Source organism: Sus scrofa, chromosome 14, assembly GCF_000003025.6.
Source record: "Sus scrofa isolate TJ Tabasco breed Duroc chromosome 14, Sscrofa11.1, whole genome shotgun sequence".
Classification (NCBI taxonomy): domain Eukaryota; kingdom Metazoa; phylum Chordata; class Mammalia; order Artiodactyla; family Suidae; genus Sus; species Sus scrofa.
In genome coordinates, this window is record NC_010456.5 from 15,901,963 (window position 1) to 15,929,791 (window position 27,829).

Here is a 27,829-nt window from a genome sequence, read left to right on the forward strand (position 1 = left end):
CAAGTTCCTGGGGATGTGAAGATGTTAATAGGTCTTCAGTGGAAAGTTCTTACTTATTACATGATTTATTTTATGATATTGAGTCTTCCCATGGAGTCTTACAGTTTTCATTTCTAGAAACAAATCAATATTGGTTAAAGAGGATGGTCTTACTGAACTGCCAAGAAGGTATCTCTGTTATCACTGATATATTTACTAGTTATTATTATTTTTTTCTCCTAGCAAAGGTAAATGGTGTCTCCAAATTCACAGATCCTAAATTAGTGAAATTTAGACCCAGGATTGTAACTACTCAGATAATTAAATCGGAATAATCAGGTGTCCTCTGAAATGGGAGAACCAAAATAAGAGAAATCATTTAAAAGAGGCTAAATGATTTATGGTGACTATAAAATACCTGTTATGGTAAATTACCTTTGGTTAGCTTCGCCTAACCCCCCTAAGGGATAAGAATCATTCACTGTGTTTCTGATGAGAAAAATGAGGACCACATACTGCTAATCAAATTCCATGTTGGAGTTTGAACCAGATCTTTTTCCCATCAAAGCCGATGTGCTTTCCGCAGGACAGTAGTCTGCAGGAAAAGATGCAGCTGGGCGCAACAGTGGAAATAAGCAGTGACCGAGGTAAAAGAGGTGAGAGCTAGTGATGAAGAAACATCATTGCCTTTGCCATCGTGGATTCTGACAGTTCTGGGCATAAGGTTTGGTGGTTAAGAATAAAATCTTTCAACTCAAAGGGACCTAAATTTTCCGTTTGCCAGCTCTGAGGTCTTGGGCAAAGTTGCCTAACCTCTCTGGTTTGATATTTCTTCAGCTGTAATATGTACCTATTAAGGTTGTTGAGGATTAAAATGAGATATTAAAATTTTAACAGTGCTTGGCATAGAGTATTAAATAAACTATAGTTTGTAGCACAAAAACAATATTTTTGTTTAATATGTTATTAAATATTATGTAAAAAATATTGTGTGCATAAGGCTACGTACAAAAGGAGGGAACACATCCAGGAATCCCAGGCCTTAAATCTGCACACAGAAAGTTGAGGGGGTATTTTCCTCCTACTTTAAAAAATAAAATCCTACCCTTTAAAATAAAAATTTCTATCAAAAATGACAAAAATAACCATTACTATTTTGATGTTTGCCTTCACAGGGGTCTCCTACTACTCTTAAACAGTAATACGAGCACTTATCTCCTTAGTGATGGTTTTCAGTCTGTATGATATTAATTCATAATGAGTGTAATTAGCAGTAATTCTTAAATTTAGTGCACATCAAACTCAAACAGTTCCAAATTCATATGTTTAAATTCCTCTAATGGGAGATTTATGTTTACAGAAAGGTTACAAAGTTAATAAAAATAACTGATCCATTCCATTTACCCAGATCCACCAATTTTAAACATTTTCCAACACTGCTTCATCATTCTGTCTGTATGGAGATAGTTTTTCTGAACCATTTGAGACTAGTTGTTTACGTTATGCCTTAACAATTCAGTGTTTTTCCTAAGAACAAGAATATACTCTGACAAAGCCACTGTATAGTTACTAAATTCAGAGAAGTTAACATTGATACAGTATTTTAAACTGATCTTCAGCCCATGTGTCTAGTTTTTCAGTTATCCCAGTAATGTCCTGCATAGCTTATTTTTTCAGTATAAGATCCAGTCTACACATAGCATTTAGATGTCATGTTTTTCAATCTCCTTTAATCTGAAATGATCCCCTTCATGGCACTGGCAGTTTTGAAGAAAGAAATTATCATTTATATACTCTTTTTTGAGTTTCTCTGATATTCCACATGCTTAGATTCAGGTTATATACTTTTGGCTGGAACACTGTAAAACTGTTATGTCCTTCTCAGAGTATCATGTCTGGAGGCACATGATGTTAAGTTTGGACATTTGGTTAAATACTGTCTAATCTCTTAATTTCTTTTTGTAATTAATGACTAATATATGTGGGGAGATAATTTGATACACTGTAAATCTTCCATTCTTTATCAAACTCCAGATTCGGCACCCAGGGATAATTCTTGCCTGAATTATTTTTTCTATGAGAATTGTAAAATGACAATTTTTCTCACTCATTATTTGAAAGTTTACTGTAAGGAAGAGCTTTCCTTTCTTCTTTATTTATGTATGTGTGTATTTATTTATTTATTTTGTCTTTTTCTATTTTTAGGGCCACATCCACAGCATATGGAGGTTCCCAGGCTAGGAGTCTAATTGGAGCTGTAGCCTCCTGCCTACGCCACAGCCACAGCAACACGGATGCGAGGCCAGGGATTGAACCCGCAACCTCATGGTTCCTAGTTGGATTCGTTTCCACTGCACCACGACGGGAACTCCTATTTATGTATTTATTGATCATCAGTGTAGACTCACTCACAAATTCTTTTTTTTAACTTATTTTATTGAATTACAGTTCATAAGTGCTCATCATTTTCAATGTATGAAAATAAGTTTTTGTCAAAACAAACTAGGTAACATTTTATTATTAGCTGTGGAGTAAACATGTAAAGTTATCTCATAAATCATATATATGTATTTTGAGCTATATGTTATCATTATATTATATGCAAATTATCACCTTAAATATGAAGAAACCAAAGCTTAAGAGTATTCAAGCAAATCCCCTAAGGTCCTGTAAGTGCTGACCAGTGGTGTCAGGATTTGAAGTCTGTTCAGCTTCAGAGTCCACAACACTATGCTCTCTCCTTGACTTGCTTCACAACTTCTGCAATGGATCTCCCGTCCTTTTGAGAGTTTTACCAGTTTTCTGACAGTTCCACACACATTCCACTTCCTTCACCTTAAGGAAAATTTGGGAGTGGGGTGGAACACTGAAACTCTTTCCTTTCTCCAGAGGATAAATTTATTATATCAATCCTTCTCAAGTGATTTGTGTGTTCTGCCCCCCCCCCATCAAGAACTGCTTTAAAGGGAAAAAAGAAATCCCACAAGGGCAATTTGCAATATTATTTAGCAGTAGAAGAATAGAAAATGCAGTTTTCTTTATATCATGTGTATGTGAACCTCAAACCTCCACCCTCCCCATCATTTTTTTTCCAATACCAAGAACCAGCTGCTGTTTTTACCTCTTTCTACCTGCTAGATGCTTTCTGAATTACTTTATCCAGTGCTCTATTTAAGTGATCCTCATTAAAGTCCAGAGCCTAGGGAAATCACCCTGATTCTGTGTTCCCTAGCAACATCCCTGAGGGTAACAACAACTGCCAAACCATATGCTGCTAGAAAGATGTTGTAGGGAAAGTACATACAAATTGGTATTAAATGTCGTATCTTGAGACTTCGGATTTCATAGTTGACATATTTGATTACTTACCTTTAGTGGTACAAACACAAAAAGAAAATCTGGATGAACTTAGCAATTAATTAAATTTCTAGATATTTTCTTGCTAAGACAAACAGAAATAGCCATGATAAACATTTTGAAAACTTGGTCTTAAAATGTTATATGTGTGCTATAATGTTGTAATATGACATGGCATGTTTAAACATTAAGGAAACTTAATTTTAAACTCCTTATAAATTTTTGTTGATATTCTGGTTTTTTTCTGTGTTAATCATTTTTATTCTGTAGTTTTGCCTTTTCTAGAATGTCATAATTTGTGTCACATTCAGATCAGCTTCTTTCACCTGGTAATAGGCATTTAAGTTTCTTCCATATATTTTCATGGCTTGTTTCTTCTTTCTATTCTATCCTTCCCTCCTTCCTTCTTTCCTTCCTTCCCTCTCTATCTCTTTTGCCACATCTGTGACATGCAGAAGTTCCAGGGCCAGGGATCGAACCCTGGCCATAGCTGCAACTTTGTCACTATAGCAGTGACAATGTTGGATTCTTAACCTGCTGAGTCACCAGGGAATTTGTAGCTCGTTTCTTTTTAGCACTAAATACTCCACTGTCTGCATGAACCACAATAAATTTATCCATTCATCTACTAAAGGACAACTTGGTTAATTAGGGGTTTTGCTAATTGTGACTAAAGCTGCAGGTTCATGTACACATATTGTGTGGACATAAGTTTTCAACTTACTTGGATAGATATCAGGGAGCATGAATGCTGGACCATATGGTAAAAGCATGTTCATTTTTTTGTAAGAAACTGTCAAACTGTCTTCCAAAGTGACTGCCTTTTTTCTTTTTTTTTTTTTTTGTCTTTTTAGGGCCGCACCCTCAACATACGGAAGTTCTGTAGGCACCAGCCTATGCCACAGCCACAGCAATGTGGGATCTGAGCCACATCTGCGACCTACACCACAGCTCATGGCAACGTTGGATCCTTAACCCACTGAGTGGGGCCTGGGATCTAACCCATGTCCTCATGGATGCTAGTCGGGTTCATTAACTGCTGAGCCACAGTGGGAACTCCATGACTCTACCATTTTGAGTTCCCACATCCTTGCTAGGATTTGGTTTTCAGTTTGGGATTTCAATCATTCTAATAGAAAATAAGAATTTAATTACTACAGCTTAACCGCTGCTTCAAGAACTGCCACCATCATTGGTATATGTGTCGTAGAGAAGAAAAGTTACTACTTTTTGTGGTTTCTTTGCAAAAACAAATTTCCCCACACTTAAAAATTATTAATGTGTCTTTCTCTCTGTATACCACCCTCCATCCCTTTATAGTTTAAGCTTTTGGGTTTCCAAGCAGTTCACATTAAGGAGGAAGAGTGAAAAATTGGACTTTTTTTTTCTATCTGATCAACAAGTAGCCTGTTAAAATGACCGTTATCCAAATGATAATAATTCCATAAATATACATGACTTTTTAAATATTTAAGAAATTATCCTTGATAGTTTTTGAAATTCCACTCAATTTTCAAATTATTCCTAATAATTTTCAGAATTTCTGGTCATCAGTGGATTTGGGAAGGGGTTGCATTATTTTTAATGATTACTCCGTATTGTAAACAATTAGAACAAAATCATATTTTAAGATTAAGTCATGCTATGAAATTTAGATTCCAGGAGTTCCTTCCCGTTGTGACTCAGCAGTAATGAACCCAATTAGTAACCATGAGGATGCGGGTTTGATCCCAGGCCTTGCTCAGTGGGTTAAGGTCCAGTGTTGCCGTGAGCTGTGGTGTAGGTTGCAGACACAGCTTGGATCTGGGGTCGCTGTGGCTGTGGAGTAGGCCCGCAGCTGCAGCTCCGATTCAACCTTTAGCCTGGGAACCTCCATATGCCATGGGTATGGCCCTACAAAAATAAAAAAGAAATTTAGATTTTAAATGAAAATCAGCTTTTTCCTCCAAATTTTTAAAACGTACATGTATTAGTAGTCAATTTGCATTTTTAAAACAAGAATATTTTGTTTAGAAAAGAGGTCATGAAAATACGTGTTTGTATTAGTTAATAGATCCTGATTTCATTTTTCTCAATTTATTTGCCACCAAAAAATTACTTATTTTTCAAAGTCAAGATCAAACAGGAAGTCTAGGCCTGTAGTTTTCTAAGTATTTGTATATGAGGAAGTCCAATATTTGCAAGAGCTGCTCTGCTTGGAGGCCAAGTGGAAGTGGAAGAGGCTGGAGCACACCTCTCCTTCCCTGCCTTGGCCCAGGTACCTCTGAGGGGTCCCTTGGACTATGTGGAGAAGAACTGGAAAGTTAGTCTAAATTGATTTTTATTTAAAGCAGCAACAGAGCCAAATAGTCATTACTGAGCTCTTTATCATGGAGTTCTAGGTGTCTAATTTATAAGGTTTCTGAATTAGACTTCAGGGCCTATGTTACATTTTATTACAGCCTACAACTTAAGCGCAGGCTGGCAAGAATTAAATGCAAAGCCTGTTTCACAGATGTTATGCATCTGGGAATTTGGTTAAAAGGGGCTAGCTTAGCTTAGCCTGAGTTGTGATAAAAAGCAGCGTGTAGAGGCCTTTTAAGTGAAGCCCTGTGCTCTGATCAGAGTTGTATTTAATACTGGCCCATAAGTCCACGTAATTATAATTTGTAAGAATCTTTAGGACGTCAGTAACTTTTAAATCTTACCCTGTGAAAAATGATTATGTCACTTGTGGACTTTAAAAGCGCTTAGCAAACTGAGATAAAGGTGATAATCAAACCAAATTTTTCTCCATCCAAGTTTTGTACTTATGATTTGCCAAGTAGTCTTTGCAATTTGCTACTCCATTTAATATGCTTTAATGAGGGATGTTAATTCTGATAAATGAATACTTCACGTCGGACTTGTTATACTGCAGGGAAAGGTGGATTACTTTTTAAACGTAGCCTTCTTACTGCATTCTGGCCTTCTCCCAGGCTTGCAGATGGGTCAGGGGCTGTGGAGAGTGGTCAGAAACCAGCAGCTACAGCAGGAAGGCTACAGTGAGCAAGGTTACCTCAGCAGAGAGCAGAGCAGGAGGATGGCGGCCAGCAGCATTTCTAACACCAGTCATCGTAAACAAGTCCAAGGAGGCATTGATATATATCATCTTTTGAAGACGAGGAAATCTAAAGAACAGGAAGGCTTCATTAATTTGGAAATGTTGCCTCCTGAGCTGAGCTTTACCATCTTGTCCTACCTGAATGCGACCGACCTCTGCTTAGCTTCCTGTGTTTGGCAGGACCTGGCGAACGATGAACTTCTCTGGCAAGGGTAAGTTCAACCCACCATGTCTGAGTCAGATATCTCTAAAGAGAATTTTTGTTTGTTTTGGTGCTACTTGTTAGCATAAACTTCAACTGGAGAAAATTTCATCTACTTTTTATATTTTTTTTCTAATAACTATTTCATCAATGCAGTAGGCAAGGAGATAATCTTGCTGAAGTGAAAGTAGATTGTAGAAATTTTAGCAGCTGTTACACCAGTTTAAATTTAAGCTATAACTCAAAGAATGTTTGGTGCCAATAGAATCTATGGAACCTAGGTATACTCCTTAATAACATCGTAGAGTCATGAAAATGAAAGAATCATTGAATCTTGGGTTTTGTAGCATTCTTTACTAAAGTTTATTTAAGTCTCATTATTTTAAAATGAGACTTCTGCTGAACAGTATAAAACATGTCTAAAAACAAGTTCTTTTGAGACTTAATTCCTCAATGAAAATCTATGGAGAGAATCAGTTATCTAAATAGCCAAACTATAGTAAAAATGTATTACCAATAATGACATTTTTAACTCAGGCTTCCTGATGCTACAAAATTATGGTATTAATTATATAGTCAATTTCTCAACCTCTAAATAGATTAAAAAATCATCAATATCATCTTGTTATTTTTCCCTTGTTATAATGAAGATACTGTGGAAGTGAAAGGAAATTCTATTAGTAATATTTAAAATATAATTATTAATTTTTAATTTTTTATTATAAGAAGGAAACTTTAAAACTGGCTCACTTTTATTTTATAATCTTTTTTCTACATTTTATTACTCCTAATCAAACTTAATTTGTGATCCTGTATTTGAACTTTGAAAAAAGGTTTATTTCTATGCTTCTCTGAATTCAGACAGAATGTAGTATTCATTTGAGATTTAAATCTGGATTGTTCACTTGAAAGAAATGCTTCCTTTATTGCTTACCATATAATTATGCCTGTATCTGTGACACTTGGATTTTTTTCTTAGTGATAAATTAAAGGCTGGCTTAGTTTGTAAAAATTCAGATATTGAGAGGTTCTGTTGCTTTCAATAGCTTAGTAATAACAGTCAGAAACTATGGAAATAGACTATTAAAATACTGATAATTTTCTGAACAAGTTACTAAACTCATTTTAAAATCAGTGATTTCATTTGGTTGGTAAAAATAAGGGAGGGACATAAATTAATGATTTAAAAGATATTCCCATGTGTTTGACCCATGATCCTCACAAATTTTGATGTTGCATGCTGAGGCAATAACTTTCTTGTTTTGCTTTAAATTGTACGTGTGTGTGTGTGTGTGTGTGTGTGGAGAAAAGGAAGTTTGAGCCAAAAATCAATATTGAATATCAGAAAGTGAAACTGTGATATACATCTAGAATTTCTAGCCGTTATAATAAGATAACACATTAACTTTCAAATAAGAACCAGAAGCTAGTGCCTCTGCACAGAGTTGGAAACAAGTATCCCAGTGTGTAGAAATAGTGCATTTTAAGGTATGAACCATTAGCATTTTAAGTATTACAGATTTTATGAACAATCATGTATAGCTGTGACAGTAAAGAACCAGTGTTTTGAGGCAGTATCTTTAAAAAAAACAAAAAAAAAAACAAAAAAACAGCTAAGCTTAACATCACAACTTTTGATGTAAGTATTGAAATTATAGCATTACAGTTTTTCCCTCTGCCCAGCAGTCTCCCCATCCACCACCCTATTCGATTTTCTTTCGAAACAGAGCACATAGTTCTTAATCCTGTTTAGCCTCTTGGTTAAGATTTCAAGCTCAGAAGTAAGGTCCTTGGATTCAAATCCTGCCTCTACACAAATTAGCTGTATGACCCTGGGCAGCTCTTTTATGGTGTCTGTGTTTCTTTATCTGTAGCACCAACAACATGGGATTGTTGTTAGGATTAAGCAAGTTAATACTATGAAAATGCTTTAAATAATACCTGGCATCTAGTAAGCACTTGATAAATGTTAGCTATAATAATCGTTCTGTTTACCTTCAGATAGCATCATGAATATTATTAATCTTTGTAACCCACATTTATTAAGTTGAAGGCATTTGTCTATCCTACTCTAGTAAACAAATAAAACAAGTATAAATTTAACATTTCAAATTTTAGAGCTGTAAAAATCCAATTTTACATCATTTCATATCACAGTTTTATCATGTGTATACATGTTTAACTTAGGAATTCATCATGGTCATGTTTCCTCCTCTGATTTTATCTTACTTACAGATTGTGTAAATCCACTTGGGGTCACTGTTCCATATACAATAAGAACCCACCTCTAGGATTTTCTTTTAGAAAACTGTACATGCAGTTGGATGAAGGCAGCCTCACCTTTAATGCCAACCCAGATGAGGTAAGTGAAGAACTTGAATGTTTGTAGCTGTTGAACTTTATGATTATCTTGCTGCGATGAACTTTATATGGATTATCTTCCAATAGAATAAACTTGCAAGTATAGTAACAAGTCACTGAACATGACCTTTCAGTCAGTGGGAAGCCCAGTATTGAAGATATGCTATATGACTTAGTCCTTTCTTTCTATCTTGCTGTGCCATGTTCTAATCTTGCTACCTGCTCACTGCATGGCAGCTCCCAAGACATATACACAGCCTTCTACCAGACCTGATTGAGATACACTGCATTATAAGTCAAGAGCGCAAAAGACATTCATCAAACTCATCTGCAACATTTTATTCATTTTATCACTTCTGTTTAGTAACAATCCCATGTTTATCGGAGATAGCCACAAAGGGCATTTTTCTTTATAACACATCAAAATGTCTTTAAATAATGCCTTTAAGATTGTTAAATTCTATGATGACATAGAAACAGCTTACAGATTCTTTTATAAAATTGAACAATTTTGGAGTTCCTTTTGTGGCTCAGTGGGTTAAGAACCCACCTAGTATCTATGAGGCTGTGGATTCAACCCCTGGCCTCCCTCAGTGGGTTGAGGATTCTACGTTGCTGTGGTGCAGGCTGGCAGCCGCAGCTCCAATTTGACCCTGAGCCTGGGAACTTCCATATGCCATGGGTGTGGCCCTAAAAAGCAAACAAACAAAATAATTTTATTTTAATTATTTAACTCTTTCTAAAATACAACAAACACAAGTAGAGAAAAGAGAGTGGGAAATGGAGAAAGAACTGCTTAAAATTAATTATTATTTCTTAATATATGTAAGAGTGATCAAAATGTGAAGACATTTCTTTCATTTACTCCCCCTCCCACCCCTGTTCTTATTTTAATATATTCTGAAAAGGCTCAGGTTTTCAGAAATATTTAAGTATCTACTAGACTTACTCTTAGAAATGGAATAGAAATTTGTAACACTCAGAACTACTGCTTCTGGGTGGGTTATTTTCTTTGGAAAAACTTAACTAGCAATTATTTTAAACTACCTAATATCCAAAAACCAACTTTTTTCATTTGTCGTGGAGGTATTAAGGACTCTTAATTACTTTAATACTTAAGCGTACAATAATACAAATGACATTTTGAAATTAAATTGACTTTTGCTTGTTATATATGATTTCTTTGTTAAATTTTTCTTGTGCAGGAATAAAAATATAACACCGTTACAAAAGTTTACTAATACATTTACATTATCAGTTAAGTCATAGCCCCACAAATACAACAAGGTATATATGTTATAAAGCAAATATGTTATATTTATTCTCTTCTTTCACCACTGTTTTTACTTTCCATGAACAAAAGACTGATGAAAGTAGAATGATTTATAAGCAAAGTCCAAATTATACACTTGAAACCAATATAATATTGAAGTTGCTAATTAAAACAGTTCATGTGACTAGCGTTATGATTAGAAATGTTGTATTGGTATCTTGAGGTAATTGATGATTACTGGAGAAGAACGGAGAGAGAGTAGTATAGTGTTTTACTCTAGATATGCAAGAATCAGGAAAGGCAGCTGTTACAAGCCCTGTCTTATTATGACCAATTTATCAAGGCATACTGGCTCCAGTCATGAATTATACCAAGTTGAATAAAACTGTCATCTTCAATTCATATCACTTGCAAATGTTACATTCTAAGGAAAAATGTAACTTGGTAAGTACTGAGTTGTAGATTTTCAAAGTCAGAAAAGTTGGATGTAACTGTTCATATTGATTATGGTAAGTAGTCATTCCTTGCTAAAGGAGTACCAATTTTTAAACAAAGTATAAAGCATCCTTTTCATGCAAAGATGAAACTATAAATAGGCCCTTATATGCTAGAATATGATGTGGATAGTTTTATCTATCTAAATTGGAAAAGCTAGATGTCAAAATATCTTTCCATCTTTGCAGCTGCATGTATCAGACAATAGAGTTCTTGTTACACCTCCTCTAAAGTGTTTGGAGGCGGGGCAGAGATAAGACGCAAAATTAAAGTCCTCTTTTTATTTAACAAAAACTTTAAAAAATTTTTAAGTCAAATGTTTGCTTAAAGAGGAGGTTCAATTAACTAATTAAAGTAAGATTTTTAGATCTTCAGATTTCCACTTATCCATCCTATCTCCCATTGTTATTGAGAGTTGGCTGTATTTCCTTTTTTTTTTAACTCCCTGGCCTGATTCAAAGATACTCTGGAGCATTCCAGAAGTATTGAATTTAATGTTCTAAAAGGGGCACATACTGCTGCCAGGAAGCATGGAACTGAACCATTCAAAGTGGCTTTTGGTTCCAAAATTCTGCTTCTATGCTTTTATGAACATCGGTAACTCAGCAAGCAGGTGTTGCCTAAAAGCAAAATAGAATTCTCTCTTTACCAGAATACACTTAGGACATAAATAGGGGTAGAAGGACATTGACATATTCTTGCAGGTGCAGGGAAATGAGTATTTTAATAACTATTCCACACTTACTTTGGTTGACTAATAACCCATGTCAGTTTGGTTGTTTATCCAGTCAAATGTTATTGAAAGAGTTTCCAATAGATTTTTTTTTTAACAAAACTTACCTATATGAGTCATACTTCAGCCAGGTCTTAGAATGACTCTTGCCGTGATTTTTTAGTGCCAGAAATAAGGAAGTACTTTTTGAAGGTTGATTTTTTTTTTCCCCCCTCACTGGAGCACTGTCATCAGATGTATTATTTTGGGTTCATATAAGCCTGAGAAGTAAATTACTTTTGATGATATGTTTAAATGTAAGTGGTGTTTATTGTAAGTACCTGAGATAAGATGTATATAATTGTTCAGTATTGTAACAAGTCTACTTTTCCATAATTTCTAGTTCTGTACTTAAACATTTTGATAGCAAGCATCATTAAGATATTATAAAAATAAGAATACTTACAGCCACAGGGAACAAGATTCTCCAAAGGACATCGTTCATTTCACGGATATGGGTAACCAAACTCCACAGCAGCTGCTGGCAGTGGCTCATGGGGTGGGGGAGAACTTCTGCACAGTTTGTGGTACGATTATCTAGCACGCTGCTGTTGTATGCATGACATTGTGATCTCAGCTGTGTGTAAAGTCTTGATCTTGTGCATGAGCTTGTGTACTTTGTGGCAGGTAACCACATTCTGGTAAAGGAATGTGCTAAAAAACCATCTGTTTACACTAGGCTGTATTTCCCCTGCATGTACAAGTTACGTGTGTGATTTTATTCCACAGCAGTATAATAATAATTTTGCTTATCAACCAGTAAGCCAGTGCTTCACTTAGTATTGAATGTTTTCTTGATATAGTTATTTTTAAATCTAGAGCCTGAAATTGGTAATGAATATGGTTTAACTTTAATATATCGTAGGTTTATTTTTGTTTGTATAAATAAATACAAAATTTATAACATCTTCATTGGGGTCAGGTGAAAGAAGTCTTTCTTTTAAACTATGTTAGCACATTTTTCCTATGTTCAGACAGAAAGACCAACGTGCATACAATTTAATTAGATTTATCTGTGATAGACTCTATTATGAGAAGCATTTTAGATTTGACCTGAGCATATGTTTTAGTTGGAAATGTATAAGCACCTAGATTTAGTGATTGAAATATCCTGTTGTTCACTGACAACTGTCTGATGTTTATTTTACCTACAATCTTCTTTCTTGTTGATTTATGGATCTGTAATTCAAAATTTTCTTTCCTTTGGTCTGATAGTATTACCAAGAAAAAAAAGTAAAACTGAAAAATTGAGTCTTGACAAATAAGAGCTTTATTCATGTTCTGTATTTTGATTGTAGTCTAACATGTTAAGGAAAATGCTTGTTTGGGAAATAAGTGCAGGATGACAAATCAGCAATATTGTATTCCTATAACTACCTGTAGACATTGATTAAGTATCCAAGTCAAATAACTTGGAAGAGATCATTCATCATGGTATCCTTGGAATCTTGTTCTCTATACTAACTCTCCTAAATCTCCTGCAACACAGAGGTGTTCCCAGGGGAAGGATGACAGGCTACTAAAGATGGCTTTCAGTTTGGCAAATTTACTGCCTTTGAGGTTTTATCCTTAGTTCTACAGGGCTAGAAATTTGACTTCATCTTTCTGCTGAAAGTGGATGAGTCCCAGAAATAAATGTAAGATATAGGCAGTAGAGCCTGAGCTAGGTTAACAGTAAGATGGACATACCTTGAACAGTGCCTCGTAGCATAAAGAAAGAAAACTCCTAAGCTCTTAGCTAATGTTTAAACTCAGACATAATCAAGGAATGCTTGGGTCCTCACTGCTCTTCACTCTGCTGCTCCACTAAGCACCACCTTTATGATCTGCTGCCTACAGTACCCATGTGCCCTGCATGTTCCTTCTGGATGATTTTGGCTTGAAAGAACAGAGAACCAATATTTTCTCTAGTGAGCCACTTGAAAAATTTGTGATTCTGCTTCCCTTAAATCTGGGGCTCTGCTGGTTTAAAGGCCTTAATATCCAAGGCAGAAATACTGACACCAGAGGCACAACTCAGATTGCTTGTGGAGACTACCTTCTTGCCATTTTAGGTCCTCCTGCTACTGAGCCAACGGGCCAACCTTTTATTTAAAAAAGATATGATGGTAGATAATTCAACTGCAGTTGAAGTGAGTAAACCTAATTATCAGGAGAAAATAGTTTCCACTGTGTGGAAAAATAAAGGGATATAGATGGAACTCAGGAGATGTCTGTTCAGCTATATTCTGTATTCTGTTGTGAAAGTTATTTTTAAAAAAAGAACCCACAGGGATTCTCTGATGGCCCAGTGGGTTAAGGATCCAGCATTGTCACTTCTATGGCTCAGGTTGCTGCCATGGTGTGGGTTCGATCCCTGATGCTGGAACTTCTGTATGCCATGGATGCAGCCCAAAAAAAGTAATTACAGTAATTCTACATGGGCAGGGTTTAAATCCCATCACTTAGACTCCTCACTAGATAAATAATCTTAATGGAGAAGCTGGCTCCATTCCTCAAAAGTTAAGTATAGGTTATCCTAAGATAACCAAGTTACTTCCATTCCCTTTGCCTTCCATGACATCCGTGTAATCCAGTTCTCACCTATGAGATCAGAAGAGACACTGTGGAGAAAAAGTACTATCTATGCACATGCGCACTTCTGGACATTGGTATATGAGGGTGTAGTGACAGGAGCACCTGCAGCCACCTTGCAGCCATGAGGTGTTAACAATGCACCAGGAATAGCACACCAAAGGAGAGAAATGGACCCATGACGCTTTGTGTAACCTATAAAACCTAGAGCCATAGTAGTCTGAGACTTCTTACACAAGGTAATAAATCCCTGTACTTTCTTTGAATTAAGATTCCTGTTGTTTGCAATCAAAACATCCTAATGCAGCATCATCACGATTATATCATTATTACCCGGTATCATGGGAATTTGATATGTAATCCTGAATAAGAATTATTTTTGTAAAAATAAACATTGCTAATTCTCATTAGCAAATTAATTTAATCTCCAAGTGGCTGATGAGAATTTAATTGGAGCAAAAAGAGCTGGGTGACAATGAGAGGAGTCCCTCACCCTAGTTTCTCCTCTATAAAAAAATTATTTACCCCAGAGAGCTAAAATGCTCACATTAATTGGCAAAGTCCATTTACTTTGATCATCAGTAGAGTCAAAGTGCAAAACTATGACTCTAAGACACTAGATATTATCCTCTGTCTAGATAAGTTGATAACCTTCAACCTGGTACAGCTAGTCAAGTCATACTAAACTAGAGGCTATTAAACTTTCTCAAGGACAGCATGATGTATGTATGAGTATGTATTTATGTATGTATGTTTCTCTCTGTTTCAATCTGATTCATCATGTGTTGGTTTTATGATTAAAAAGACAACTTTATCCTGTGTCCATTAGGTCAACTTTATTTTACACTCTCCCTGACCATACTAGATCCTGGCCACCCTCCCTTAGCCTTCCTTGTCTCCAAGAGTCATTCCAGCATGTGGTTTAGAATCAGTCCACAGAAGGACATTTGTTGACTCAGTATAAACTTTTCTGAAGCTTCAAAGAGAATCTGTTTCCTGGGCCCCTTTCTAGTCTGTATCTAATTGAAAGATTCAGGCCTAGAATATGCCATATTTTATTAATCAGTCAAACCATCTGATGGATTTTGCTTTTGTTTTCCTCAGTGTATTATGGAAGATACTAATTTGCTACCTCATTTAGTGTGAATTGTCAGGGGTAAAAGCATACTGAAATTAGTGCACAATGTAACTGATCTAGGACTTCGAACTAGAGGAAAGAATAAAATTAGAATATTTTAGCACACGGTACTCATACTACAAATCTAATTTGTAAAATGCTGAAATGAACAAGATTTTTTTCTTTGTATGAATTTTTTACCAATTTATGTGAATATACTAGAGACTTTGCAATATTGTGTTAATATTTCAAGTACGTTTCAAAGAAAAATCTGTTTGCTTATTTCCTTGGTATACCTTATTTGACCACCTTCACACCTCTACAGTGTCCTTTGTCTGATGTGGCCACAGTTTCAGTGAAACTTGACATCACTTTCTCAGCTTTAATGTCTCTCCTATATATCTTTCCTGGATTTGAAGTTGCTGCTACCAATGTCATGGTAGATGTCACTTAAATATGAATGCTTTACTATAAATCCAAAAGACAGATTCTCCTCAATTATTGGATGTCTTCAACTGTACAGCATCCATCAATTGAATTGCAGCTTTGAAATGTGGAAGTATGAAGGAAACACTACATTAAATGCAATTTTTAACCAACTAATTGTAGTGTACATTTACCTGTAAAATTATACCATTTTTTTCTTTCATATCATAAAGGTTTTAGAGATGTCTTCTTTATAATCAAAGTCTTAAGATCTTTCTGAACCACTTATTAGCAGTTAAATATATCATTAGAATGACATGTTGCTTTTTATGTGACTTCGACCTTTAGGAGTATATAATTTGAATTATTTACAGTGTACTTACTAGTCCAACTTAGAGTTTTTTGTTATTTTCTCTTTCCCCTTACTTGAAGTTTACGTGTTCTCTTGAAAGTCATCTGGAAGCTTTAAGCAGATAGATTCGAACATTCATTCAACAGATACTTCTTAAATATCTCCACTTACCAGTTATATGACTTTGACCTGTGGCAAATTATTTACACTCTCTGTGCTTTAGTTTCCCCATTTCTACAATGGGGACAATAATAGTGCCTACATCATGGTGTTGTTGTGAAGATTAAATAAAATAATATGTGTTAAATGTTAGTGCTTCTAAGTGCTCATCAAAATGTAGCTTTGTATTTGTACTAATGGCACAACTACATACATCATACCACCAGGGGCAGGCACTGCCCTAGGCTGCCCTAGGCTTGGGTGGTCTTCATCTCCTGGAACTTTTGGATCATAGTAAGTAAATATTTGACACCTGGGTGATGGTCCTTCATGAAGAATGTTTTCAGTCACACCAACATCTTCTAGCTTTAGTTGGTGACACACTTTGCTTCTAATTTCATTTCCTGACATGTGATGAGCAGTCTTAGTATATACAGTGACTGGTTCAGTGGCACTGCTTAGTTTAATCTTTTTGGAGACATTTTAAGCAGTAAATCAGGGTCCAAAATTATGTTCAAATTAAAACATGTCTTGGCTGAAACGGTGGTAGGATGAACAGATACTTTAATTACACAAAGAAGTATGCCCATGTGCTCAGTGAAACCACCATTTAAATCCCAACTTCTCTGCTTGTCTACTATTAAGACTTGGGCTTAAAAAAATATTTTTTTTTTGGAGTTACTGCTGTGGCACAGTAGATTAAGAAAAACCCAACTGTAGTGGCTTGGGTCGCTGTAGAGAAGTGAGTTCTATCCCCTGCCTGGCACAGTGGGTTAAAGGATCTGGAGTTGCTGCAGCTATTCAGTCTCTGTCCCAGCAACTTCCATATGCTATGGGGACCGCCATAAAAAATAAGTTCCCATCATGGCCCAGTGGTTAATGAACCCAACTGGTATCCATGAGGACTCGGGTTTGGTCCCTGGTCTTGCTCAGTGGGTTAAGGATCCGGCATTGCCTTGAGCTGTGGTGTACATCGCAGACTCAGCTTGAATCCCAAGTTGCTGTGGCCATGGCACAGGCCGGCAGCTACAGCTCTGATTCAACGCCTAACCTGGGAACCCCTATGTGTCATGGGTGCAGCCCTAAAAAGACAAAATCTTTAAAAATTTTAACCTCCTTTTCAGAGTATTCTCAGCCAAAAAAGCCATTTTTTAAAAATCTTGTTTATTTAAAGATTGATTCAGAGCTGTTAAAATATATTTGTAAATGTTCATTCTAGAATCTAGGTAATATGAAAAAATTGTAATTTTTATTTACCAGAGTCAGTCATTTAAATTGCCATATATGTATGTATGTATATATGTATCTGTGTGTGTGTGTATATATATATATATATATGTATATATATGCACATATCACAAATGCAGTATTTGTGTGTGATTTTTATAAGGCATGAATTCTGATCTAACATTGGTGTTCAAATGTGTCACTTTATTATTAGTTTGAAGTGTTATTTATCATAGCCAAACCTAATAGAGTTTTATCTCCATATTTTGATTAGAATTCTGTCTTTCACTAATTTGGAGATGGGGCTTTTTCTGGACGCTTACCGCACCTATCAGCAATTTTGTCAATATTAATTACAATAATGATTACAGTATTTTTTTTTTTTTTTTGTCTTTTTGCCATTTCTTGGGCCGCTCCTGCGGCATATGGAGGTTCCCGGGCTAGAGGTCGAATCGGAGCTGTAGCTGCCAGCCTACGCCAGAGCCACAGCAACGCAGGATCCGAGCCGCGTCTGTGACCTACACCGCAGCTCACGGCAACGCCGGAACCTTGACCCACTGAGCAAGGGCAGGGATCGAACCCGCAGCCTCATGGTTCCTAGTCGGATTCGTTAACCACTGCGCCACGACGGGAACTCCTAGTATTTAATTATTAGTGGGAATTTATCACTTAGGAAGTAACTTCATCTTCACCATGCAGCAGTCTACCCCAGTTAGAGGTGTGACTCCTTGGAGTCTATTAGACTACAGATGTGGTTCTTTTTCTCTTTGGGGCTATTAGAAGAATTAATAGGGGCTTTTTATTGTGATTGGAAACCTTAGATAGTGAGGTTCATGTTACTTTGCCATCATTACTTTGTCTCTCCTGTGAGAAAGAAGCAGAAAGATCAGTCCTACATCCCTCTCCATTTTTTCCTGGACTCCATTAGAGGTGATTCTCCATTTTTCTTTTGCTTTTCTTTGAAGTACTTCTCCTTTATATGAGTTTCCTGTTGACACCTTCTAGCTACAAATAATACACAGCATATGTGTGCCCATTCTTAACAGTTCCTCCACATTGTACACTTTCATGTAAGAAAAGCCCTCCATAACTTGTTCTTGGAAGCTGAAATCCTTGCCAGTTCAAACAGGGCCGTGAATAAACTGACTTGGGTCCATATTCCATACTTGTGACTTTTCTTTATCCTCCAGATAAAGTGTGGCATTCTGACCAGTTTCAGTAATTGAATCAGAAGGAGTTGGCTGCATTGCCCTCTCCCCTCTTTCCCACATAAGCATGGACAGCACATGCCCTCTGTTCTTCCCAAGAAGGAGACAAGATGGAAATCTGCAGCTTAGATTTCAAATTGATATCAACATTGTCTTCACATTTCTTTCCCAGTGTTTATTACCCCCTTTTCTCTTAGTTATAAGTCACATAGAACCTTCCAATGAAGAACCTAGTTTCTGGGTACTTCTGTAAGAGGAGAGCATTACTTATTACTCTTAAAATAATCTTTCTACTACGGAGACAACTAAAAATTTGGACATGGTTTTTGCTTCTGTCTTGTCAATCTAGTAATTAGATTAGGAATAATTACAATATGTATTAGTAAATTACCATAAATAAAATTACCATGAATAAAAGCACTGTGTGACATTCCTGAAGTAGTGCTGAAGATCAGTGTTGTACATAGGAGAATGCAGGAGAGTGGCGTGGAAACTTGGGAGAACACAGCAAAACTTCCTGGGTAGAATGAAGTGAAATGACAGCATGAAAACATAGATACCTATCTTAAACTTGCCCAGTAAGTAATCTTCTGCATTTATTATTTTACTTCAGCTAAAAAGCGAGGTGTTGATTATTTTTTTAATTTGTAGAATACGTATCTCTAGATGAATTCCAGTCAGGTTCCATGTATCTCTTTCCCTTAACTATAGAGCACATTCTCTCATTAAATAGGAAAACTGAGAGCTGCTGAACTGAGTAAAAATGAATAGATTTCACATTTTCATTAGCAATTCTTTTTTTTTTTTGGAGGGAGTGTAGGGTTTTTTTGTTTGTTTTTAATTTTTAATTTTTAATTTTATTATTATTGTCTTTTTAGGGGCATACCGGTGACATATGGAGGTTCCCAGGCTTGGAGTCTAATCAGAGCTGTAGCTGCTGGCCTACGCCACAGCCACAGTGATGCAGGAACTGAGCCACGTCTGCGACCTATACCACAGCTCAAGGCAACGCTAGATCCTTAACCCACTGAGAAAGGCCAGGGATCGAACCTAAGTCCTCAGGGATGCTTCTCAGATTCATTAACCACTGAGTCATGACAGGAACTCCTGTTTTTATCTTTTTTAAAAATTATAGTTGATTTACAATGTTGTGCCAATTTCTTCTGTACAGCAAAGTGACCCAGTACATTCTTTTTCTAAAAGCCCTCTAAAAAGGAAAAATAGTATTAAAGCTGTTATCTTAATCACTGCTACTCTATTTTCAAACAAGACAATGGGAATACTGTGACCTGTAGAGGGCTGCCCTCTGCTGTACTAATTCTTTTAGAAATAACTTTTTAAATAAAAGCTTTCATAATATATATTACATCTTATTTTTGTATTATTAGTAGTATGAAAATGTTACATTTCAATTGTTTATTGCACTGTGATTAAAATGTATACTTGAGTACTGTATATCAGTTCTGGAAGCAAAAATTAGAAACGTAGATGGAACTATTTTGTTTTAGAAATATTTGCTGTTATTATTTAAGGGTTGTTATTCTAAAAATCTTCAAATGTTCTTTTAAAAAGAAAATTTAATGCAGTGTCCAGCTTGCCTTTTGTTGTATAATGTTCAAAGGACAGATTTTTTACCTGAATAGTAGCCATGGTACTGGGTTTTTACATTTTATACAGTGGCACATTTGAACAAGACTACCTAAAGCAAATTTTTTTTACTAAATTTCTTTCCTCAGTTGTTCTTTAGGAAAGCAAATTAAGGCTGCTCCCTAGTATGTCAGTTTTGTTTTATTAGTGATTTCTTTTATTGATACCAACTGTTACACAATGTTTCTGCCAAGTATCTGGGCCAGTTGCCAGTACTTTCAGTACCAGTAGTCAGCATTTTTTTTTAAACCAAGACTTTATTATTTAGAATGGTTTTAGGTTCACAGCGAAAGTTGGTACTTTGCAGAGCTAATTTACTAGAATTCATTTTGTCCCCAAATATATTTTTTCTGGTTCTGAAAATATATGTCTATATAGTAGATTTTGCTTTTGAACCACACCTTGGATAATATGATTTGATTAAAAAATAGGCTTTATTAAAGGAGAAGAGAAAATATAGGTATTTATATAACAGAAGAAACAAAGTGGCTATATCTTAAAACAGGACTTGCTGTGTCTAAAGAGACGTTCTCACAATAATAAGAAAATGGACAGATGGGCTATGTAGGTGACCAAGCTCCAACACATCTTGCCCTGAATTCCTTAATACTGGTTTTAGCTATTTGCATATATTTTCTTGAATTATTGTTTGCCTTCTAAATAAATGTGGTGTCCAATTACCACTCTAATTGGGTTAAGTCTTGGTGCTATCATTTGCATAACAAACTCCATGGAGAATGCTTTACAGAAGTGCTTGATTTTTTTTTTTTTTTTTTTTTGTCTGAATCACTGAAAACATGTGTTCTATTAAAGAAAACCTTAACATGTGATGGGATGAGTTTACCTTAACTTCTCCTGGGTTTCCACTGCCTCTTAGCACTCCTTTTGTTTAATTCTAGTGGCTTCTCTTTATACCCTGCACCACTGTTGGTGGAAATCTTTACCATTTTGCCAGAGGATCCAAGTCAGCTTTCTTTTCCAGCTCTCTCCAGACGGCTCATCCTCCCTAAAAAGAAAACCATCATGCACTGTGTTCTTGCCTTTAACCACTTTCTTCAAATACCTGTCTCTAGCCAGTCCTGCCATCCTGTCCTCCAGTCTGAGTGCATGGTAGACCTCCCTACGTTTTCACTCCTTTCTCCGCCAGCCCCGCTCTCCTCTTCTCTACTTGCAGCTCCAATTTTCTCCTCTCATATCTTTTTGCCCTTTAATTTTACCATTTTTCTCCTCCTATGTTCTAATAAGAAGTAGAAGTTTTCTGAGAAGTAGGCTGTACTCAGATTCCTTACCTTGCTCATTCTTTAGCTTTCTACTTGGACTTAAGTCCCTGTGACTCTGTGGAGGGGACCTCTTGAAAGTCTATTTAAAGTTTTTCCTAGAGCAAAACTGTCAAACTTCTCACTGAAAACCTGGCCGTGTGCATTATTTGGGGAAGCAGTTCTATAGCTTTCGTCAGCGTAAGGTCTTCACTTAAACCACACACAATGTGTATTCCTTTTTTTGTGTGCCACAGATGTCACAAGTCTTAATCTTTTCAACTGTTTTTAATGTCTTGATCTTTTCCTCTGTCCTAGATAGCTTCGTCTTTAGACCTGACATCTCTATATCCCTCATGAATATGAATTCTAGACCCTCTAACAAGCCAAGGCCCAGCTCTCCTTTATTCAGATAGTTCTAGTTTGTCAGTATGCTCCATAAAATTCGACATCCAGAATCCAGACACTTTTTAAGTGAACTGTGTAGATGGTAATGAGCTGCAGCCTTCCTTTTTCTGGAAGCTGTTGGGGCTTTTTAAATTTTTATTTACTTTTGGGCCCCACCAGGGATTGAACCCTTGACATCAGTGACCCAAAGCGCTGCAGTCACAACGATGGATTCCTTACTATACCACAAGGAATCTCCTATAAACTATTAGTATAAGCTAATATTAATGTTCATGATTTCCTTGCAGCTTGTGACACACACACACACACACACACACTGCTGAGAGTTCCAGTCCTGATTAATAACTGATATGCTATATGGTCTGGGGATCCCTCTGTGCCATTCTTCTAAAACTTGGTTTCTTTTGTTCTTTACTGCTTACAAGATGAGGTGGGAATTTGGATGGTTGGCAGTTTGCTTATTGAAGATAGTTATAATCTGATGCCATGTCCTCTTCTGTTTTATCTCTTAACTCTTCACTTTGATAGCCCTTCTTAAAGTAATCTTCCTTTCCAAAGGAATCCCAGGCTTGAAACCAATGGCCACCTTCCCTCAAAACTAACAGTGCTGACTTATTTCAAGCCTGTGTTGTCAGTTTTCAGGATGGTGTTTAAAACCATCTAGTTACTCAAGTCAAGTTATATATTAAATTCTCAAACATGTATTCCGTAAAAAAGAAGTAACCAACAATTTGCGATAACTTATATAAGGTAAATACCAATGTTACTTTATAACTAAGGAGCATCAGTGTTAAATTGACATATGTCATATATTTAGAGAATTGTATAGTATTTAGTGGATCACATTAATGTTTTTTGTATTTTGTATAATTTAATTTTTAAAAAGTAAATTGGAATTAGTTTTTTATCTCTTAAATACTGATTTACAAGTAGGCATGAATAAAGAACCTGCTAATTACTATTTGACATTCCTTTGTCTTTGATTCACTTGGATTAAAATTAATCACTGGAAATACTTCTAATATGTTGTTATGCTTTTAAATGGAGGACTTTCAGAAAAATTAAAGCTGACTTGATATTGCTAAGTGCTCAAATATACAGTCAACTCTCGATTGTTCAAACTAATGGAGGAAAGGATGGAACAAGCATTCCTATTTCTCTAGTTCCTGCCCCTCAGACCATTGCTGAGAGCCTCATTCAAACAATTCCTTGGCTTTCCATCTTGATCATGTTGCATTCTCTAGCCTTATATCCAGGGTGCAGTCTGAAATATGGCTTACCATTGAGTTGACAAAAGTTTCACGTTCTCACATTCTGCTCTGTATATGTATTTTAAAATCAGTGCTTTAGGATTGCTTTTATACTCAAAATTCTTATGAGAATTTGATAACATTGCTAATAGGCCATTATGCTGATGGCTTCTAAAATTAGTTTTATATAAAAATTTTATCTTTGCATTATAATTTATAAATAATTATAACCTTTCAAAAGCATAACCTCATGGTACCAAATTGCTTAAAAATTTAATATAAAAATTTTATGGGAGAATTTTTTTTTATCCTGAGAGTTTTTATAAACATTCTTCCAACTTTTTGAATTCCTAGTGTATGCAGTATTTCTGAGCACTATGTAAGTGTTTGTAAAGGGAAGAAATGCTGAAGGAATTTATGTGTGAAAACAGTATGTTGTGTGTATATAATACGTCATTTTCTCTACCAATTAACTGCACACATTGTGCTATTATCCAGACACGAGCATTCATGGGAATGCATGTATCTGGATAACCGTGAGTTGAAATAAACACACCTGCCTTTTATTTCAATAACTGCACATTCAAATCCACAGAAGGCATTTATTTGAATGTGACCTTCATATACATGAGAGAACTTTGGTTTCGGTGTTTGATTCTTTTTGTTGCTGTTTGTTGTTGGTGGTTTAAATCTAAAGTAGGGTACAACCTTATGGGTAATGCTTCTCTGGAGAACTTTGCATGCAGAGAAAAGGAAATTCAAAGATAAACCCTATAAAAAACATTGAAATTGTTTTGTCTTATGTTTAGCCTCAGTGTGTATTGGAGCTAAATTCTTAGAGAATGTAGCAATGCTTAAAGCCAAAGTGCACAACCCACAACCAGTCTGGAACTCTGCCCGTTTTACTTGAAGTTAAATTATTTAATTATTATTCCTTCCAGAGTAAAATAATTAGTTTTTGGTTTGGAAAATCTTTTTTCTCAAGCTATTTTCCTAAAAAGTATATTAGAATGTGTATGTGAGGTCTAAGAAGACATGTTTTCAGAGTTCCCTTGTGCTTGTGGTGCAGCAGGTAAAGGATCCGGCGTTGTCACTGCAGTGGCTTGCATCATTTCTGTGGCATGAGTTCAGTCCCTGGCCTGGGAACTTCCACAAGCTGCAGGTGTGGCCAAAAAAAAAAAAAGAGAGAGAGAGAGAGAGAGAGAAAGCAAGAGAGAGATCATTAGGCAATTGAAGTGTTAGTTATACGGCTTATTTTTAAAGTCTATATAATAGTTCTTTCCCACCTCCCACCACCAATTTAGGCCATATTCCTGGATAGTTGGTTTTAATGGACACAAGCCAGAAAACTGAACTGGGATTTCTTCAGGAGTCTTAACTTTGAATTTCCTACTTTTCATTGCATGTAAACTATCAACCACAAATAATGGTTTCAGTTCAAGAGTTCTAGCTTGTATTTTGCATGTTAAAAAGCTATGAAAAAGCCTATTAATGCTGGAAAGAATCTATAGCTGTTGTTTTGCAGTTGCCTAATTGTTAAATATGTAGATAAAGACTGATTTTATTTATGTAGGTTTGTCTTTCTGTCTTAGGGAGTGAACTACTTTATGTCCAAGGGCATCCTAGATGATTCACCAAAGGAAATAGCAAAGTTTATCTTCTGTACAAGAACACTAAATTGGAAAAAACTGAGAATCTATCTTGATGAAAGGTAAAAGCACATTTTTAATTTTTCATCAGGAATGAAAGTAATGTTTTTAATGAGTCAAGTTTTACTTTAAAAACTGTACTACATAGCAATCCTTTTGTTGAAAAATGGTGTAAAGACGGAGAGAAGATTCCTTGCAAATCGTTTCTTTGGGAGCTTTAACTTGCTGATGAGGAAGTTACCATTGTAAATGTGAAAAAAAGAAAGTCACAAACACAAACGGAAGCCCAGTATCTTTGTGATAGAAAACCCCTATCTTGTGATAGAAACCAAATATTTTTGAGGAAGTTGCAGCCTTTTTTCTTAATAACTAGCTATAAAATTTAAGTGTTTAATAACCAAAAGTTCTGAATTTTGAAACTGTCCACATAAAAATCAAACAGACAAACTGTACTCATAAACACAAATCCTGGAGATACACGATGTGTATATTTACATATATACCACACAGAAGTATCACATACAAGTTGGAAAATTCTAAAAGTGTGACTTAATAGTGTGTTTTACAGAGATAATTGCCTAGTATGCTATTCTGACTTGATAGTCATTTCCTTGTACCCGTTAACTCTGGGTATCAATGGACATAAAAATATTGGGAAATTATTTTGATATGATATTACCAAAGTACCGTTTTATTTTATTTTTTAATTTTTTTTTGTCTTTTTGCCTTTTCTAGGGCCACTTCCCGTGGCATATGGAGGTTCCCAGGCTAGGGGTCTAATCGGAGCTGTAGCTGCCGGCCTACACCAGAGCCACATCAACGTGGAATCCAAGCCACATCTGCAACCTACACCACAGCTCACAGCAATGCTGGATCCTTAACCCAGTGAGCAAAGCCAGGGATCAAACCCACAACCTCATGGTTCCTAGTTGGATTCGTTAACCACTTTGCCACGATGGGAACTCCCCAAAGTACCATGTTAAAAACTATAGATCTCATAGTCATCTAAAGAATGGCTCAAATATATTCACTTTTTACTGTAATTCTCATTTTTAAAAAAATTTCTCAGGATTTTTCAACAACAATTTGTATTCATTACATTCCAGGAACTTTGCTAGATAGTAGCGGTGTAGAGTTGATTAAAACATAATCCCTGTCTTTGAGAAATTCAGCATGTTGGTCATTGAAAGAAATTTCTTACATAAAGATGGTGTCATTAACTCTTTTTGTCTTTAAATGCTATCTATGTAGCTAGGGATGAGCAGTTTTTATGTGAAGAACCACATTTTTTCCTGTAAATATTTTAGGCTTTGAAGGACATATGATCTGTGTTACAGCTTTGCCATTGTGTCTTGAAAGCAGACGTAGACAAGTAAACAAATGAGTGTAACTGTGTTCTAGTAAAACAGGCAATGAGCCATAGTATTTGGCCCATTCCTGCCATAAGCAGTTGGTGGAAATTTAGATGGTGATCATATAATCATGGTTGAGTTCAGTAAGGTTTGAAGCATATTATAAAAAAATGTGACTATTAGAATGCTATTGATAAAAATAATTATTATCTTCACATGTACACAAATATTTATGTAATTGTAAGCAACCCAAATGGTTAGGAATGGTTAGTAACTGTTATATCCATAAGATAGAGTACTGTGGAGCCATTAAAATGAAGGAGTTGGAGGAATTCCCTGGTGGCCTAGGAGGTTTAGGATCTGGCATTGTCACTGCTATGGTGCAGGTTCAATCCCTGGCCCAGGAACTTCCACACACATGGGCTCAGCCAAAAAAAGAAATAAACAAACAAACAAAAGAAAACAAAGGAGTTAGATCTAGGTGTAAAGACACAAAAAGTTCTTCATAATATACTGTATGAATCAAGCAAAAGCAAACTCTAGAACAATATATGGTATATGTAGACACTTTCAAAAAGTCTACATAAATAGTTGTTTCCTCTGGTGATGTGGATTGGTATGAAAGATGAAGATTCTCCTTATTTTCATGATTAAAAAATGAAGAATTCTGTTGCTCATTTGAATTTAAATTATTTAATTTCATAAATAATCATACTTTTGGTATTTTAAAAATTTAAGACATGTATATATATATATACACACACACACACACACTTTATAAGATTGACTGATCTGGTAATCAACAATAAAGTACTTTCATCCAAAAAAAAAAAAAACTTATGATTTTACCATCATTTTTTAATAGAGAAAAGTTAACTAAAGCTGTACCTTTTTCTTTTTCTACTAGGAGAGATGTCTTGGATGACCTTGTAACACTACATAATTTTAGAAATCAGTTCTTGCCCAATGCACTGAGAGAATTTTTTCGTCACATCCATGCCCCTGAAGAGCGTGGAGAGTATCTTGAAACACTTATAACAAAGTTTTCACACAGATTCTGTGCTTGTAACCCTGATTTAATGAGAGAACTGGGCCTTAGTCCTGGTAAGAATGTATATAGTGAATTCCTTCCTTCTCCCATTCCCATCTCCAGGTAAAAACTAGTAGATGAGAGACATTTTTCTCACTATGGGGAAAGACACTTCCAGTAATTACAAAGTCTGGTTTTATTGCTTCTAGCAGTGACTACTTTAGTTTGTCATAACAGTTATTTATATATAGTAAATACACTGTTTCAGGAGGAAAGTCAGACTTAGGCGTATAAATTCTTTAACATTGTTGTTTAAGCATTGGATGTTTTTACTACTCTAATCAAAAAACTTGAGAAGTTATTTTTATTTTTTTTTATTTTTTTTATTTTTTTTGTCTTTTTGCTATTTCTTGGGCCACTCCCGCGGCATATGGAGGTTCCCAGGCTAGGGGTCTAATCGGAGCTGTGGCTGCCAGACTACGCCAGAGCCACAGCAACACAGGATCCAAGCCGCGTCTGCAACCTACACCACAGCTCACGGCAACGCCAGATCCTTAACCCACTGAGCAAGGGCAGGGACCAAACCCTCAACCTCATGGTTCCTAGTCGGATTCGTTAACCACTGCGCCACGACGGGAACTCCAGAAGTTATT

The 27,829-nt window shown here is 35.8% G+C and overlaps 1 protein-coding gene across 2 annotated transcripts in view; it reads left to right on the plus strand.

Moving 5' to 3' along the window:
• FBXO8 (F-box protein 8) overlaps positions 1–27,829 on the plus strand; it is a 37,149-nt gene that overhangs the window by 5,957 nt on the left and 3,363 nt on the right. The window contains exons 2-5 of one of the 2 annotated variants that reach the window (XM_003132835.6): positions 6,294–6,630; positions 8,856–8,982; positions 24,738–24,856; positions 27,054–27,250. In XM_003132835.6, coding sequence (XP_003132883.1) covers positions 6,302–6,630; positions 8,856–8,982; positions 24,738–24,856; positions 27,054–27,250 — 772 coding nt within the window. In that variant the 5' untranslated portion in view covers positions 6,294–6,301. The remainder of the gene's footprint in view (positions 1–6,293; positions 6,631–8,855; positions 8,983–24,737; positions 24,857–27,053; positions 27,251–27,829) is intronic. The other variant, XM_021074204.1, reaches the window with a different exon arrangement.